This window comes from Meles meles, chromosome 10 (assembly GCF_922984935.1).
Source record: "Meles meles chromosome 10, mMelMel3.1 paternal haplotype, whole genome shotgun sequence".
NCBI classification, from domain to species: Eukaryota; Metazoa; Chordata; class Mammalia; order Carnivora; family Mustelidae; genus Meles; species Meles meles.
This window is the reverse complement of record NC_060075.1, coordinates 103,723,128-103,741,930: the sequence shown is the minus strand read 5'-3', so window position 1 is coordinate 103,741,930 and position 18,803 is coordinate 103,723,128. Positions and strand designations below refer to the sequence as shown.

Here is an 18,803-nt window from a genome sequence, read left to right as displayed (position 1 = left end):
GGAGGGACGGGCAGTCAAGACCCAGACAAGGCCTGGTGGAAGTCAGGCTTTCTGACTCTGGGGCCTTGGCACACCCCTCCACACCCTGCTCCACAGTGGCGCGAACCAAGGGGCCATGACAGACACGCTCAGAAAGGGGCCTGCCCACAAATCCCCTGCATTCGACTGGGTAAGAGAGTGCCAGGAGAAAAGTGAGAATGTAGCATTTGGGTTGCAAGTAACGGGTGCAACGCTGGGATCAAGAGGGAGAAGCTGGAGATTAAAGTTTGGGAGGCCATGGGAATGGCTAAGTACCCAGCATGTGTCCTTAGCACGCAGATGGGGGTCCCCGGTCCGCAGGCTCATTCTCAGCCATCCCTCGCTCTAGAATGAGGCTGTCCACAGGGACAGGGGCTGGCACGTGAGGATCCCAGCAAAGCAGACACCTCTGGTCCCCTGCTAGTGCTCCTCCGACCTGCACAGCAGATATGGCACCCAGCACCTGCCCTGCCTGCACAGCCCCTGTCCTCTGGGGCTGCCCAGCCCAGCCTCCTCGCTTGCCTTGACAGGAAGTCCTGATGGAGCAAAAGCCACAGCTCCCCCTACTACAAATCACCCTAACATTCGACACAAAGAACACCCGAGAAGTTACACTAGCCTCAAACCACACCAAGCACCTAATAAAGTGAACGGTGTGTAAACGGAGCTGAATAATTAGATTTTCCCCATGCAGCGGGACAGGACCTGAATGGACGCAAAACACAATTCATTTGACTGGGTCCCAAACGAAATGCCTGTGGTGTGTGTGGGTACACACTGGCACACACACATACCCAGGACCGAGTTATCCCGGGATGGAGAGCCTGTTGATTTTCAGCATGTCTCGATTCCCCCCGCTGCTGCTTTTCTTCACGGCTCTCACTGACGAGCGCAGCATCCCAGGAGATGGGGGGCGGCGGTTGGGCGGGGCAGCAGGCTGGGGCTGCTGCACCCGCTGTTAGTGGGAATTTCTGCCCTACTCTCAGAGCCGGGCTCCTGCTCTGCACACACTGCTCTGGGCAGAGACCCCCTCGACTTACCTTTGCAATCTGCACACACCAGTTGAGCAGGTACTGGGAGCCGATGTTGTCCTTGTGCTCTCGGACGTAGTCCAGGAGGCAGCCGAAGGGCATGAGCTGTGTGATCAGCTGGACCGTGGAGGTGAGGCAGATCCCCAGAAGGCGGCAGACGTGCGGATTGTCCACGCTGGCCATCACGTAGGCTTCCTACGGGAGGAAGAGGAGAGGAAAGCGTTAGAAGGCCTCCGCACTGTGGCTAAAGGGAGAGGAAGGCAGACCCCTTTCCAGGTTTAAAAAAATTTAAAGAGCAAAGCGCAAGCATGATTTTGAGTTCCAAAATGTGTACCGGGGGAGGACAGGGCGTCCCATGAAACATTCAGTACAATGGACATTTACGCCGGGACTGTCATTTTGTGGCACAGCACATCCTCTGAGCGCGACGCAAGGACTCCCCTGGACAGAGAGACCCAGGCCGCGTGCCCTAGCGGCAAAACATTGAATGAAAATGGGACCTGATGTGTCTGGGTGTGAGCGCTGCTGGTGCCTGTGTTGGCAAGGCCTCTGTCCCCAGGCTACGTAAGATGCTGTCAGCACCGGCACAAATCCACGCTTGGGTCCCTAAGGCTTGACTTTCCTACTGGACTGAAATACATACGCAGAGGTAGGGCCGCAGGAAAGCTCCTGGCTGGCCCGGGTCATTGGAGCCAGACTTTGCTTCCCACCAGGGCTGGAGACGCCCCTCCAATGGGCCTGTTTCAGGCTTTGAACTGGACGGAGGGCAGCACGTAACAGGAATCCCAGGCTCTGCCGGTAGCTCAGGATTCATTTCCGGACAGAGGTGGTCGGTGTTGCCCTCTGCCCCGGTCTCGAGATGGGAAACCACGCTGCTCTGCGAAGCGCCCCCCTCATTTGACTGGCTGCCAAAGCAGGAGCCTTTGTGGACCCAGATCCATGCCTGTGGGCTTTATGTGAACCCTCCTCCTATTCTTGGGCAGAGGAAGGGTAAGTGTGCACGCAGCAGGGGCCCTCCTCTCTTCCATCTGACAGAGAATTAGGGAAGCTTTCCTCCCATAAATTCTCCCTTTCAAACACAAAAGGCGGTGACCTTGAATTCAGTAGTGAAAGGGACCACATGACAAGCAAGAGGGAGCTCTGAGGTTCCTTTTGTATTTCCAGACTGCCATGGGTGGATTGTGGACTTGGGGACGCAGTGTGGCTGGGATGAGAGCATGAGGTGACCGAGAAGACAGACTGCGGCTACGGGTGGACGCACAGACACGGATTCCGAAACACAAGTTGGACCACACCTTGTTTCTTGCCTTGAGCCCTCCTCCGGCCTCACGGTTCCTGGGCAGCCCCGCGCCTAGCCTAGCACAGCTGACCCTCCTCCAGAAACCACCCCCCGCCCCTCCTAGCTCTCAGCTCTCTCAAACCTCCTTCAGGCCCTCGCCCATAAGAGGGCCTTTGCCTGGAATGCCCTTCCACCTCCTCTTTCCTCGTCTGATGACGATGACTCCTCCTCCTCCTCCAAGAGGCCTTCCTGATTCCCTACTCTCAACCTCTCCTGGCATCTTGTCGTTTTTTCTTGGGGGAGCAGGCGCTTCACAGCCTGAGAACTTGCTCAAGATGCAAATTCTTGGGCCCCATCCAGGCCTACGGTGTGAGAGGCAACAAGGTGGAGCCCAGCCCTCTGTTTGAACAAAACCTCCAGGGGATTCTGGGGGTTTGGAGCTCACACTATAATCTGCACTTAAATACTTGTGTGATTTTGTAAAATGTCCTCCCTCCCCACTGAGCTCCTTGCGGGAAGGACTGCATTCTCAGCTCCCAGCATTTGTCCAGTGCTTTTTGGCGCTCTCTTTTGCTGGCAAACATGCTGTTTACTGCCTCAGTATCCCCTACATGTTCCTGCTGCCTGAGCAAGTCAAGTGACTACCTCGGCCCCACGTCCTTCCTCTTTTGTCTTTGCAGAGGCACCCAACACTTAGGCACAGAACAGCCTCCAAAATGTCAGGTATGGACTACACTGCAGTCACACAAAGCCAGGAATTTAAAGCAAGCCAGAGACGACACACTTCCATTAACAACAACAAAAATTCCTGTAGCTTTTAACGTTTCTGTCTGGAAGTTTCCTGAGCGGTTCAACCCTCTCCTTGCAAGTTGGGCCTGCCTTTCTTCTTCTTCTGTACTATAAACATCATATCACCAAATCAGAGAGCAGACAGCTGATTCTGAAGGACCTGCAAACATCAGGGCTGTTGATAAAAAGTGGGAACTGGAAAGCCCCACACATGCATTTCTTCTGAGGTCCTGACAAGGAAAATGAGGCCCAGCTACATGAATGGCTAACCGGAGACACTCTGCGTCAGAGCTCAGGCCATGTGGGTCTCCCCACAACGGAAACACCCTCTGCAAGCCCCCTCGTCACCCCACGGGTCCTGTGGCCTCCCATGGTGCCCCGCTCAGTGCTCCACTGAAGGGGCTACCAGAGAGAGCTTGGGACCTCCCTACACACACAGCACATACACAAACGTTTGCATTCTTTTTCCACTGAATGCCCTAATTTAAACTGGAAAGTCTATGGAAAAATTAACAGGCCATGTGATTGCCAGAAAAGCACAAATCACGTCTCTCCCCCAAGTCTGGGAAACCGTACAACCATAACACCAAAGAAATCCTCTGGCCGCTCCTATTTTCTCAAGATCTGGTTGGGATTTGGACACATATTGTATTCATTTTGGAGGGGAGAAAAATCTGCAAACCAGAGCAGTTTGAGCAGCCCATCTGTTGCGGAGCTGTGAGGAGCTGACCTGGACCCGGGCATCGGGGAATAGAGCACTGGGCGTGGGTGTTGGGCCACACAGAGCCTGGAGCTTGGCCAGATCCCCATCCTCTTAAAATCTGATAGAGCAGCAGAACGAGGTCATCACTTCCGCCCCACCCCCAAGGACAATGGAGACGCTGTTCTGTCGTATGTCCTGTTTGGTGCGCTGCAGAAGTTAAAGTGAGCTTTGTTCTTAGCTGTTTATCTTGGAATCTCAAAGGTGTACTGTGGCCCGTAGCAAGAATGCTTGGTATTCTACAACAATCTCTGACCCAGGCGCTCCGGCCAGGCGCCCCTGTTCAGAGACCCCAAGGTTGATGTCTCAGTCACATGACACTGTGGCTCAGAGGCTCCGTGACCTTGAAAGTCTATGACTTTGTCCCCGTTGCCAAAATGATCTTTGGTGCCTGCCTTCTTGCTGGTCTCCCTCCTCTGTGAACTACTTTAGGTTGAGAATAGGGGGAAAGGACTCCTCTAGATTTTCCACTCCTTCAGGAGAGGCATATGCTTAACCTTTGGAATGAAGAGTAGGGACCCCTACATTTTTGAAATTGTACCAATTAGCTAAGCCTCAGGCTGCGGCTTAAACTAGAGGCTGCCACATGGGCATGCCGGACCTTAGATTCCAGCACAGGAATCAGCGTATCAAGTATTTGGGGAGCCGAACCATAAATGGTGAGTGTGAGCATTTCAATGGACACAGGCAGCCCGATGGGCTGTCCAGTCTCAGAATTCACCTGCTCCTTGGCTCACTGCTGAAACCGGCCTTGGACGTGAGGTGCTGGGCACTGGGTGTTATACACAACTGATGAACTCCAGAACACTACATCTATGTGGGCTAATTGCAATTAAATAAAAAAATTAAAAAAAAAAAAAAAAGAAACTGGCCTTGGAGTCACTGGCTTTTGCTTCCTAAATGTAGCAGACTCCCCCTGCCCCTCCTTTCCTTCAGGGGCTCCCCATCGTCCAGGCATCACGCTGCACTGACGGGACTGCTGAGTTCTGGGCACACAGAGCTTCAGGAAAAGCGAATGACAAGGCCTCCAGCCTGTCACCCAGGCACTGCAACAACTGTGATGTTTGACAGGAGAGAAGACCAGAGTTGAGCAGAAACCAGAATCGAAGGCGGGAATAAAATAATGGAGGGAGAAAAGGAGCAGTTCTCACTGCAGTCAAGTATATGAGAAATTCAAGAGAGGAGACCGTAAGAGTTCTCACGGCAGGGAGACACTTCTTTTCTTCCTTTGCTTTTTCTTTTTACTGGATTTACAGGCAGCAAAGGATGCCAGCGATGTGTACCCCAGTAACCCCCGTGTAAGTCAAGCCATCCTGCTGTATTCATTCGGCTTACACTATGCCGTGTGCCCATTACATCCCAGGAACACGGGGGTGGGGACCCCAAAACAAAACATAACAATCAAAACTTCTCCAAAAATTGGAGACAGAAGAGAGCCGGAGAGAGATGAAACAAGAAGAAAAGAGGGACTCACTTTTTAGACTTCTCAGTGTTTATCTCCCCCTCCCCGTACCTCACAAAAGCAGGTCTCCCCCAGTTTTAGGGGTCTGGGAGGTCCTTTGCAGTGAAATCTACTTCCCTCCCAGAGCAGAGCCATTGTCCTCAAAAGCGACCCTTACTCTGCGTCGCAAATATTGCTGAAATCCACATCTCAGCGTTGTTCTGTGAGATTTCTTAGAATGTCTCGAATAAAGAAGAATGAATTAAGGAAGCAAATTTGGCAAAAAAAAGATTTTCTGTTTGACAGTATAGGTGAGGCAGCTCTAGTTCTAGGTGAAGAGACGTCTCAAACGTATTTCTCGCAGTTATGCCGACATGAGTTGATGTAATGCTAACAGGACTGAACGTGAACTTGTAAGCCATTAAAAAGAAAGATAATTTCGCTTGATAAGTGTATCTCCAGTTTGCTGTTGCATTGTACTAATATGTCATCTTTCACTGAGAAGCGTGCCAGAGTGGGGCTCTCCCCATAACAGTAAAGGAAAGAAGCCTGTGGGAGGAATTTGAAGTCTAGAGTGGTCATGCCACTGGGAAGTTCACTGTTTCGAAACACAGTTTTCTAGAAGGCCTTGCTTGATATACATTGTGTGGGTTAGAAGCGAGAGTGGGGAATATTACATTTGGCTCTTGTCTTTCCCAACTATAGGACAACTAAATTCTCTAGATTTCTGAGGCGGCCATTTTGTTTTCTCTGACTCTGTTTCCCTAACCTCCCGCTAAGGCTCCCTACCTTCTCTTTCTCTGGCTCTGCCTTGGAACGAGAGCGAATGTTTGCCTTGTCCCACCATACTCAAAGGCCAACAGTGTTAACAACAAGACTCCATCTGTCCAGTGGATCTTCCTGAGTATCCCTTGAAGTGGGCTCTCCCACATTCCATGGTGGCCCCTCTTTTGGCCAACCTCTGGTTAAGAGGATGTAGCCCCGTTATTGGCTAGTGAGGGTTCAGAGAAGGTGAAGAAAGTTCAGTGGGATTCAAAGTAAAGAAATGAAAATAATCTTGTGGAACCTTTTCAAGTCTTACTCTATAAACTAACAAAGGACACCAGAAATAACATATACACTATTTGGGGGACAAGTACGGAAGATGGGCAACTGTTTCTGGAGTTTATGAAGCATCATACTGTAATCCCAGGCACCTTTAAAAAAGCCATTTCAAAGGTAACCTGGTGGAGCCAAATGGACATGCGTTTCAAAGGCAGAAATAGCGATGGGCTGGAATCCTACGTCAACCATGTAAACGTGAGCAACCTTCTTAACGCCACAGGCTGGTCAGGAGAGTTCACTGTGAGAGTGTGTGCAAAGCAACTAGTCCTGAGACTGGCCCTTGCTGGACATCCAATGACTGTGAGTTTCTGTCATTTTGGGAGAGAGAGAGAGAGCGCGCACGGAATTGAAGATGTGACTCTTCTCTATAGGAGAAACCCTGAGAGGGAATTATACCAACTGCAGCTAGAAAGAAAAAAGACATGAAAAGTGAACAGCTAGAATGTGATGATGAAAAGAAGTCTAAAATGGGGCAATGAGCTGCTAGACACCAGAAAATGTGGCTTCTGACGTCCAGGCCTGTGGACAACTAGAGAGCAAAGGAGAAACTTACATCAAGAATTTCCTTGTTGGCTTTTGGAGATGTGGCTTCTCTTAATTCTTTGATGGCCACGGGAATTTTAACTTTCTCACCTTCTGGGATCCAGAGTCCCTGTGATGAGGAGGGAGAAAAGACATTAACTGGCAATTGTCATATATGCAATATGCTGACTCGTGAGACAGACGGACTTGTATCAGAGTCATTAGTTAAAAAAAACCCCAAGCCTGTGTCAGTTACAATACCAGCGTGGATCATTTTGTCCAGAATTCTGAGAGACTGGGTGTTGGGCTCACTGAAATCAGAACTGATGTAATAGGATCCAGAAAAAACAAATTAAGAGGAGCTGTTTTGACTTGGACACTGTCACAGAGTGTCACAGAGCAGCCCTCCTTCAGACTCCCTCTCTGCCACCCACCCCTTTACAAAGTCACCACTATCGTCCCTGGAAACTTTTGAGGACTGTATATGGGTCCCACAGGACCACTTAATTTGTCACTATGATTATACGAGATTTCCTCTTGAGAACTTGGGGAAGACACTGAATGTCCAAGCCATGAGCAACACAAAGAGTAGATCAAGTTGATACACAGAAGACAGCCCAGGACTCTGGATTTGCCCACCAACCCACATCCCCAGAAGTCTTGGTGTCCTGGTGGCCTCACCTTGTACACCGTGCCGAATGCTCCAGAGCCCAGCACCTTGATCTTTTTGAATTCTGTTTCCTTTAAGATCCTCAAGAGAGCTTGGTTGGGAGCTTCTCCGCTGGGTGTAAGAGGCTCAACAAGCTGTGAGAGATAAGGAAGAAGAGCCGCTGTGTCAATGCTCAGGCCCGTGCGGAGATGGGCATTGGCCAAGCCCAGACACAGCCACGCGTGGATATGCTTCAGCCCAAAGAACCTGCCACACTCATTCGAAAGAAGAAATGCATGCCTTCTCAAAGAACTTCACGAAAGGTATGTTGACAAAGGGACTCCCTGGTACAGGGGTCCTTGAACAGAACAGCTCCATTTCAACAAATGCGATTTCTACTTCCAGTCAATTAGCTGGATTGAGAGAATTTTGTTAAGGAAACTTTTTAGAGGGTTGGTCATTTTGGTAGCCTATTGGGCATCCTAACATGAAAGTGCCTTTATGTTATGAGCTGCTGTGGGTCTCTCCTCCCAGGGACTCTGGCTTCTGACACTCTGCAGGACACGAGAATGCCGGCTGAGGACCCATTCAAGTGAGTCACATACAGAGCTCAAAAGGCAACAGCACTGTGTAGACAATGGGATTTTCCACAGTCAACTTCTCAACCATGTGCCCTCCCAGGAACCAACACCTATGCGTAAGCCTTTCCGTGCACATATATGCGTGTTGTATTTACACAGGACTCTCCACAGCTTGGTAGCCATGTTGTGAGACTTAATTCATTCCAGAGCTGTACCCAAATGTGACTAATTGTTTATAATGGGACATTCAGAGATTCTTTCTGGTTTTTCTACCATCAGAAATAAAACATAATAATACAAACACATACTTAAAATACAAAATCTTGAAGGGCAAGACATGGCAGGAGAGCCCTTGTTTCTGTCCGGGATGCTGGGGTAGGGGCATGGGCAGGGCGTGCCGGGCCTGGGCACCCACTCACCTCTCTTTCTTGCAGCAGTCTACGAAGCGTACGCTTCCGGACAATATGGCGCCGACGCAAAAAGAGACCCACCCCAAGGGCCACCATCACCACCAAGAAGAGGCCGCCCACAATCCCGATGGCAATGGATGGGATCTTGTGCCTGGAATGAGAGGGAGACATGGCAAAGTGAGGCTTGTGGACAGATTTCGTTACATTGGCATTTTATGATTTCCTACATTTTTTGACACTTTGACATCATTCAACGTCATCTCAGAAAGTAGGTACCACGTGGCTTCTAAAGAGAGGTCGAAAGAACGTCAAGGGTTTCTAGGGTAGCATTTCCACCTTCTTGAGCATTAGAAGGACCTCCCTCCCAGCTTTTTTACATTTTTTTAAATTGAGGTATCCTCCGGGCATCTCCGTATGACAACTGTATTTTAATCTATTGATTAAGAAGCCACAAAATTCAAAAAGTAACTCAGGCTCCCATAATGCTTTTCATATGAATTTGCATTTGCCCCCAGAATCTCTCCATTCATCTGAAGCCTAGAAGGCCACTACATAAGACATGCATTGTCTCCTGGCTTGCCTGGGTGAAGGCACCCTTTCCATAATGTTGAGCCTCTCTGAAGGGTCCTTGGCTTTCAAGATGGGACCACAGCCCTGTGGAATGCTTTATGAATAAGCATGGGGGAGGTTATAAAGTGATAGGCTTTCACCATAAAAAGCATGATTGCCATAAATCAGTGATGTCACCGTGTATCAGCAAACCACTTTACAGCACTCCTCCTTCCCACCATGGGTGTGCTCGATTTCAGGGACGGCAAAAACCTCCAACAAAAGTTCTGGTGCTCACTGGGGGAAAGAGCTATCTGGATTTGTGGATTCTGAATTTAGAATCTTTATAAAATTATTATTCTCAAGTATCTATCCCCTTTTAGCTTCTGGCAAGCTTCATATTTTCTGGAAGAAATGTTAAAGAATATCAAAGATTAATTAGCATCATTAGCATGTAAATATCCCAGCATCCTTACAAATTTCTTGTAAGTGGGTCAAAGGTGCTCCATGAAAATGGTATCTACAACACTTTCTCCTTAGTGAATGCAAAACTTGTCTCCTGCATTATGCCATCTCCTCAATTAATGCAGTTTGTATTAATGAGTTTTCACTATATTGAAAGGAACACTAGAATGATACAAAGAATAATTACAGAGTACGCATGGGTTCCGTGGGGAGCTGTAGTAAGGGTAAGTGAATAAAAGGAGAAGAAAAAATAAAAAGAGTCAATATAACAATGAATGGTCACCAACTAGTTTCAAGGTGGGGCTTTGATGAAAAACCTCATTATGAATGTACTGATTGTAGTGTGAAGATAGGACAAATTTTGCTGATGTAGGCTCAGCAAAGAGGAAGGGATGAAAGGAAACCTTTATCTCTGAGAAACTGCCTTACTCGTCGTCTTTCATGTTTCACTTGACAGTAGGCAGGATTTATTATCACGGCTAAATCTGGGGCAGAAGAGTCAGCCAACATGGAAGCCAGGTTGTTGAAGAAGGGACTGTGTAGACATTACTAGAAATGGAAGAGATGCCTGGAAATTCAGTTAGTGTTGGGTTATGTCAGGAATGGCAAAGAGGTGCCTTGTGCATAATTCCGATTCCTTGCTTGACATTGTTAATTGACAATACCACACTCTTTCCTGCTCAATCTGACCAGGAATTCCCAGTTCTGCTTTTCTCAGTGTAGCATTTCAAGTAATGATGGCGAATGAATCAGAACCGAAATGCTAAAGGAAGTCATTGTTTAGAATTGGTTAGTCGGGGAGAAAAATGACCTCCAGCTGGAGCTCTTTCATCAGACTTGAAGGTCTGAGGTGGGGTCCACTGGGTCAGGAAGGACGAAAAGAAGAGAAGCTAGGAGAAAGATCTGAGAAAACTGGTGTAACCAAAGAAGCCAGAGACAGGCTCCATGTAAAGGGAAGCACTGGGCACTGAGTGCTAGTCTGCACAGAGCAGGTCCCAGTGCTCATACCCTGCGACCCCTCCCCCGAACACACCAACAAAGTAGGCAGGGGAGAGGTAGGGGGAATCCGCAGGGTGGTCTCAGCTAGGGATGCTATGCTGGCCCAGAGAAGAACCTGTCAATGCAGAAGGTGATCAGAAATGCGTGAAAGTGGGGCATCTGAGTGGCTCAGTGGGTTAAGCCTCTGCCTTCGGCTCAGGTCATGATCCCAGGGTCCTGGGATCGAGCCCTGCATCGGGCTCTCTGCTCAGCGGGGAGCCTGCTTCCTCCTCTCTCTCTGCCTGCCTCTCTGCCTACTTGTGGTCTCTGTCTGTCAAATAAATAAATAAAATCTTAAAAAAGAAAAGAAAAGAAATGTGGGAAAGTATTGTGTCTGCCCACACAGTCTCTGGACATTTCTGAGAAGGTCCGCTGGACACCGTTACGACACTTACCTTTCTATCGTACAGCCTTCAAGACCTGGCCCGTCACAGCTGTAGGAATGGAGAGAAGAACACACATTTGAATCATGCTGCTTCTTCAGTATTTTGTCTGAATATTTTATTTATTTGAGAGAGAGTGTAGAGTGAGAGCGAGAAAGAGAGAGCATGAGCAGGGGGGAGGGACAGAGGGAAGGAGAAGCATGTAGGGCTTGATTCCGGGACCCTGGGATCATGACCCCGGTCTAAGGCAGATGCTTAGCTGACTGAGCCACCCAGGCGGCTCTTAGAGAGTTTTTAATTAAGTCACAAGGCAACACGTTTAAATTACTCTCCAATCATTAAGATCACCAGCAATCCCCATTTTGTGGCAGTGGTTAATCTACTTTGCATTTATTCATTTACTCATTCTCCCAGCAAGTATTTTTGAGTATGTACTCTGTGACAGGGACTGTTCTAGCAATGAGCCAAGGGGACAGTTTCTGGCCTTTGTTATTAAGATGCTTTTATGTACACCTCGTGATATAGGTATAGTTGTCTCACGTCAGGCTCTAGGATGTCAGTATGGGCTGGGGAGTAGAGGGCCCAAGACTAGAGCCAAACTGATTAAGGAGCAGGTAGGGGGGAACAGATGAGTGAAGACGAGTCTCAGTGGCAGGGAAATGACAGGGATGATTTCAGACCCAGAAAGCCAGGGGCGAGGGGAGGAGCTGGCTTCATCCCCTCCCACACAACTGAAATGTTACATGCAGCAGAGACAGTCCTGGTCTTCCATGACCCCTGAGCCGCTGGGCTCCCATTCTAGTGGGGGAGGCCACCATCCCTTATTTCGATTACAGGATGATGTAAAAAGGCAGAATCCGTGGGCTCTGAGAACAGCAGCGTTTGCCAATACAAACATCAGTAGGAAAGCAAAATACTCTAATTAAACGGAAAAGACAACTCATGCTGTTGCGCATGGATGGACCGACAGAGCGTGATGCTAACTGAAATGAGTCAGACAGAAGGACAAATAGCATAAGAGTTCATCTATATATAGGGTCTAAAAAAAAAAAGAAAACAAATGAACAAGCCAACAACAGAGATAAGACTCATAAATACACGTAAATACATAAGTACATAAATACCACAAACCTGTGAAAGGGAGTGAGGGGGAGGGACAAAATGGGTGAAGGGGTTAAGAGCTACAAACTTCCAGCTGTAACAACTAAGTGACGGGGATAAGGAGTACAGCACAGAACATACAGTCAAAAATGTAACAATTCTGTCTGGTGACAGGTTGTGACTACACTTTTTGCGGTAAGCCCTGCATAATGAATAGTATTGTCAAGTCACTGTGTTCTACACAGCAAACAAATATAACATTGTGTGTCAGCTGTATTTTAGTTTGAAAAAGGAGGCAGGGGGGATGACCATTTCCTGGCCTGGGAAAGGATGAAGGACTACACTTCAAATTGCGAATGGGGTGGGGGTGCCTTCGAGCACCCCATTTCCTATCTCAGGCAAGGGCTGGGATCTGTACACTTCTCTTGGAGGGAGAGGGTCTGTTCTGCCCCCATTTCTATACTGTCCTGCTCCTTTCTCCCCAGGGCCTTTGGGCCTTCCTCTCTACATCTCACACACACACACACACACACACACACACACACACACACACACACACACACAGGCTTTTTCAGGCTGTGGGATGCACACTCTATTATCTCCTAGGGAAACCAAAGTCAAAGACAAAAGGCATCATTGATGAATGACCACTGACTGATAAACTCACACCCTACTCAAAATATCTCTGCTCACTCGCTTTATCCCCCCCCCCCCCACACCATGCCTGGTAGTCCCCCAAAAGGGAACACTATGCAAAGTGAGTGCAAATGGAAACTGTAAATTTGGGGACCACATGCAGGGATTTTTGAGAAAGGTCAGTTTACATCTGAAGAGGTGACTGGCAAGGGCAGAGACAGGCCAGGTGCTAGCAGAGAGTCGATTTGAGTAGCGAGATGAAGAGCTTTGGGGAAGCCGATTTGCCGAAATGACTGCCGAATACGAAGTAAAAGAGGCCGTCGCATATTATCCTTTAATTGCGTCAGAAAAATTGGTCCCTGTCCTCCACTCGATTCATTCTTTTCGGTCACATATAATTAGAACAGGAAACACTTCTGTCCTGCTTCTTTCCCTGCCGTGCCCGCACTCACCCGTAGGTACAGTTGGAATGACACAGGTGGCACACGCGGTTGGCGTCTGCAAACTTCCAGACCAGGGTGTTGTTCTCTCCCATGATGCCAGCCGGACAGGTCTTGACGCAGTGCGGGCCGTCGATGTAGTGGGCACACTTGACGCAGCTGTCCGGTCCCTGTCAAGATCGAGGACGACCTCTCTATACATGTTTCTTTCTCTTTCAAAACTGAGCTTGTTCCTTAAAACACTTATTGAGAGAACAGCCAAATAATCTTAGAAGTTCTTCAAGTAGAAAAACGACAGGCTCACCTGGCATTGCCATCACTTAACAGGGTCTCTGCTAACGCTCACTATAAAGTCTTCCCAACTTTAAAGACATTTCACATATAACTATACGAAATACTTCATTACATTTTGCTTAACAGATGATGGGCATCCGTCTTTGTCAAAATCATCTAATTAATCTATGAGTACATTTACATCCTTATTGCTCAGGTGGACTTTCTTGCACAACACGTTTGAACTTAAAGGAAGACTGTGGGAAGCCAGACTCGCTGAGGCAAATGCAAGAAAGCCTACATCTCTGTGTTTTTAGGGACAATAAGGCGGTGGCACAAAGGACCACTGGACTCTGCTAACTTTGATTCTGGTACCCGCACACTTCACAAAGGGTCTGAAATGAAATCGGCAGGGAGGGATGTCCCTGTTTTGTCCAAAGACTGAGTGTTCTCAGAACCAGAGCCATCAGATGACTAAAGTCAGTATCAACAACTGATTTATCTCGATGAAAATGCACCTTAACACCACGTGAACTTATAAACCAATGGTTTACTTTGTAACCTGCCACGTTGGCAGCCTATGCCTCAAAACACAGCCTTCTGCCCAATTCAGAGACAACTTCTGAAAAACGTTTTTAATTAGTAGATTTATGTATGGCTGTTGAAGCTCAAATCTACACACACATGTCCTTAAACGTAATATTAAGAATGAACAACAGTTAGGACATTGGTGTGATGGGGGACCTGAATTCTCACTTATATTCTTTAAAGTATCATGTAGATAGAAAACTGAATTTTGGAAAGTTTTGCTAGGTGTTTCTTTAGAGATGCTCTGAACTTCTCAAACTCAACACTCACAAAAAACACACACACAAAAGTCAAGAAATGGGCATAAGACATGAACAGACACTTCTCCAAAGAAGACATACAAATGGTTAACAGACACATGAAAAAATGTTCAACATCTCTCAGCATCAGGGAAATACAAATCAAAACCACAATGAGATACCACCTTACACTGATTAGACGGCAAAAATTAACAGGGTAGGAAACAACAGATGTTGGCGAGGATGTGGAGAAAGGGAACACTCTTACACTGTTGGTGGGAATGCAAGCTGGGGAAGCCATTCTGGAAAACAGCGTGGAGGTTCCTCAAGACGTTAAAAATAGAGCTACCCTATGACCCAGCAGTTGCACTACTGGGTATTTACCCCAAAGATACAGATGTAGTGACAAGAAGGGGCACATGCGTCCCAGTATTCATAGTGGCAATGTCCACAATAGCTAAACTGTTGAAGGAGCCGTGATGCCCTTCAACAGATGAAAGGACAAAGAAGATGTGGTTCAAGTATACAATGGAATTTACTCAGCCTTCAGAAAGGATGAATATGTACCATTTACATCGAGGGGGATGGAACTGGAGGGGATTATGCTAAGTAAAGTAAGTCAGTCAGAGAAAGACAATTATCATATGGTTTCTCTCATACGTGGAACATAAGGAATAGCATGGAGGCCCACGGGGAAGGGAGGGAAAACTGAATGGGAAGAAATCAGAGAGGGAGACAAACTGAGGGTTTCAGAAAGGGGGGGGGATTGGGGTAGCTGGGTGATGGGCATTAAGGAGGGCACGTGATATGATGAGCACTGGGTGTTACACACAACTAATGAATAGTTGAACACTCCATCAAAAACTAACAAAGTATTATATGCTGGCTCACTGAACATAATAAAAAAAGATAAAGATTTACACAAAATAAAAAAAATGCTTTGAATAGTTGTAAACTGATGTTAAAAAAGAATTTGAGGATGCTTGATTAAAGTGACGAAGCAGGGGGGGAGGAGTCAAGATGGCGGAGAAGTAGCAGCCTGAGACTACATCAGGTAGCAGGAGATCAGCTCGATAGCTTATCTAAACATTGCAAACACCTACAAATCCAACGGGAGAGCGAAGAGAAGAAGAACAGCAACTCTAGAAACAGAAAATCAACCACTTTCTGAAAGGTAGGACTGGCGGAGAAGTGAATCTAAAACGATGGGAAGATAGACCGCGGGGGGAGGGGCCGGCTCCCGGCAAGCGGCGGAGCAACGGAGCACAAAATCAGGACTTTTAAAAGTCTGTTCCACTGAGGGACATTGCTCCAGAGGCTAAACCAGGGTGAAGCCCACGCGGGGTCAGCGTGGCCCCAGGCCCCGCAGGGTCACAGAAGGATCGGGGGTGTCGGAGTGTCGCAGAGCTCGCAGGTATTAGAACGGAGAAGCCGGCTGCAGAGACAGAGCCGAGGACTGAACTCTCAGCTCGGGGTTACCTTGAACTGGTCGCGGGCTGGGTGAGCTCGGAGCGTGGCTAGAGGCTGGGGATACGGGAGTGATTGGGTGCTGTCCTCTGGGGGCACACTGAGGAGTGGGGCCCCAGGCTCTCGGCTCCTCCGGGCCGGAGACTAGGAGGCCGCCATTTTCATTCCCGTCCTCCGGAACTCTACGGAAAGCGTTCAGGGAACAGAAGCTCCCAAAAGCGAACCCGAGCTGATTACTTAGTCCCGCCGCCGGTAAGGGCGGTGCAATCCCGCCTCGGGCAAAGACACTTGAGAGTCACTACAACAGGCCCCTCCCCCAGAAGATCAACAAAATATCCAGCCAGGACGAAGTTCATCTATCAAGGAGAAAGCAGGTTCAATTCCTAAGACAGCAGAGCAATTCCAGAGGAGGAGAAAGCAAAGCACGGAACTCATGGCTTTCTCCCCATGATTCTTTAGTCTTGCAGCTACTTCAATTTTTTTTTTCTTTTTTCAGTTTTTTTTCTTTTTTCTTTTTTCTTCTTCTGCTAAATTTTTTAAAAACTTTTACCCTTTTCTTTTTTAACGTTTTTTGACTAGTTCATCTAAATATATATATTTTTTTTATTTTTTATATTTTTTTATTTGTTTTATTTTTTAAATTTTGTTTTTCTTTTCTTTTTTTTTTCAGAACCTGTTTTTATCCCCTTTCTCCCCCCCACAATTAGGGGTCTCTTCTGATTTGGTTACAGCGCATTTTTCTGGGGTCTTTGCCACCCTTTTAGTAGTTTATTTGCTCCTTCATATCCTCTTATCTGGACAAAATGACAAGGCGGAAAAAAATCACCACAAACAAAAGAACAAGAGACAGTACCGAAGGCTAGGGACCTAATCAACACAGACATTGGTAATATGTCAGATCAAGAGTTCAGAATGACGATTCTGAACATCCTAGCCGGGCTCGAAAAAGGCATGGAAGATATTAGAGAAGCCCTCTCTGGAGATATTAAAGCCCTTTCTGGAGAAATTAAAGAACTAAAATCTAACCAAGTTGAAATCAAAAAAGCTATTAATGAGGTGCAATCAAAAATGGAGGCTCTCACTGCTAGGATCAATGAGGCAGAAGAAAGAATTAGTGATCTAGAAGACCAAATGACAGAGAATAAGGAAGCCGAGCAAAAGAGGGACAAACAGCTACTGGACCATGAGGGGAGAATTCGAGAGATAAGTGACACCATAAGACGAAACAACATTAGAATAATTGGGATTCCAGAAGAAGAAGAAACAGAGAGGGGAGCAGAAGGTCTATTGGAGAGAATCATTGGAGAGAATTTCCCTAATATGGCAAAGGGAACAAGCATCAAAATCCAGGAGATGCAGAGAACCCCCCTCAAAGCCAACAAGAATCGGTCCACACCCCGTCACCTAACAGTAAAATTTACAAGTCTTAGTGACAAAGAGAAAATCCTGAAAGCAGCCCGAGAAAAGAAGTCTGTAACATACAATGGTAAAAATATTAGATTGGCGGCAGAATTATCCACAGAGACCTGGCAGGCCAGAAAGAGCTGGCATGATATATTCAGAGCACTAAACGAGAAAAACATGCAGCCAAGAATACTCTATCCAGCTAGGCTATCATTGAAAATAGAAGGAGAGATAAAAAGCTTCCAGGACAAACAAAAACTGAAAGAATTTGCAAACACCAAACCAGCTCTACAGGAACTATTGAAAGGGGTCCTCTAAGCAAAGAGAGAGCCTAAAAGTAGTAGATCAGAAAGGTACAGAGACAATATACAGTAACAGTCACCTTACAGGCTAATAATGGCACTAAATTCATATCTCTCAATAGTTACCCTGAATGTTAATGGGCTAAATGCCCCAATCAAAAGACACAGGGTATCAGAATGGATAAAAAAACAAAACCCATCTATATGTTGCCTACAAGAAACTCATTTTAGACGCGACGACACCTCCAGATTTAAAGTGAGGGGGTGGAAAACAATTTACCATGCTAATGGGCATCAGAAGAAAGCTGGGGTGGCAATCCTTATATCAGATCAATTAGATTTCAAGCCAAAGACTATAATAAGAGATGAGGAAGGACACTATATCCTACTCAAAGGGTCTGTCCAACAAGAAGATCTAACAATTTTAAATATCTATGCCCCTAATGTGGGAGCAGCCAACTATATCAACCAATTAATAACAAAATCAAAGAAACACATCAATAATAATACAATAATAGTAGGGGACTTTAACACTCCCCTCACTGAAATGGACAGATCATCCAAGCCAAAGATCAACAAGGAAATAAAGGCCTTAAATGACACACTGGACCAGATGGACATCACAGATATATTCAGAACATTTCATCCCAAAGCAACAGAATACACATTCTTCTCTAGTGCACATGGAACCTTCTCCAGAATAGATCACATCCTGGGTCACAAATCAGGTCTCAACGGGTATCAAAAGATTAGGATCATTCCCTGCATATTTTCAGACCACAATGCTCTGAAGCTAGAACTCAACCACAAGAGGAAAGCTGGAAAGAACCCAAATACATGGAGACTAAACAGCATCCTTCTAAACAATGAATGGGTCAACCAGGAAATTAAAGAAGAATTGAAAAAATTCATGGAAACAAATGATAATGAAAACACAACAGTTCAAAATCTGTGGGACACAGCAAAGGCAGTCCTGAGAGGAAAATATATAGCGGTACAAGCCTTTCTCAAGAAACAAGAAAGGTCTCAAGTACACAACCTAACCCTACACGTAAAGGAGCTGGAGAAAGAACAAGAAAGAAACCCTAAACCCAGCAGGAGAAGAGAAATCATAAAGATCAGAGCAGAAATGAATGAACTAGAAACCAAAAAAAACAATAGAAAAAATCAATGAAACTAGGAGCTGGTTCTTTGAAAGAATCAATAAGATTGATAAACCCCTGGCCAGACTCATCAAAAAGAAAAGAGAAAGGACCCAAATCAATAAAATCATGAATGAAAGAGGAGAGATCACAACTAACACCAAAGAAATACAGACAATTATAAGAACATAC

The 18,803-nt window shown here is 46.7% G+C and overlaps 1 protein-coding gene across 4 annotated transcripts in view; it reads right to left on the bottom strand.

The window, feature by feature from the left end:
• The window catches only part of EGFR (epidermal growth factor receptor), a 211,082-nt gene that overhangs the window by 20,262 nt on the left and 172,017 nt on the right, over positions 1-18,803 (bottom strand). For all 4 annotated transcript variants that reach the window (XM_046020189.1, XM_046020191.1, XM_046020187.1 and 1 more), the window contains exons 15-20: positions 13,209-13,366; positions 11,032-11,070; positions 8,594-8,735; positions 7,626-7,748; positions 6,976-7,074; positions 1,059-1,244 (exon numbers count right to left, since the gene is read on the bottom strand). In XM_046020189.1, the coding sequence (XP_045876145.1) occupies positions 1,059-1,244; positions 6,976-7,074; positions 7,626-7,748; positions 8,594-8,735; positions 11,032-11,070; positions 13,209-13,366 (747 nt within the window). The remainder of the gene's footprint in view (positions 1-1,058; positions 1,245-6,975; positions 7,075-7,625; positions 7,749-8,593; positions 8,736-11,031; positions 11,071-13,208; positions 13,367-18,803) is intronic.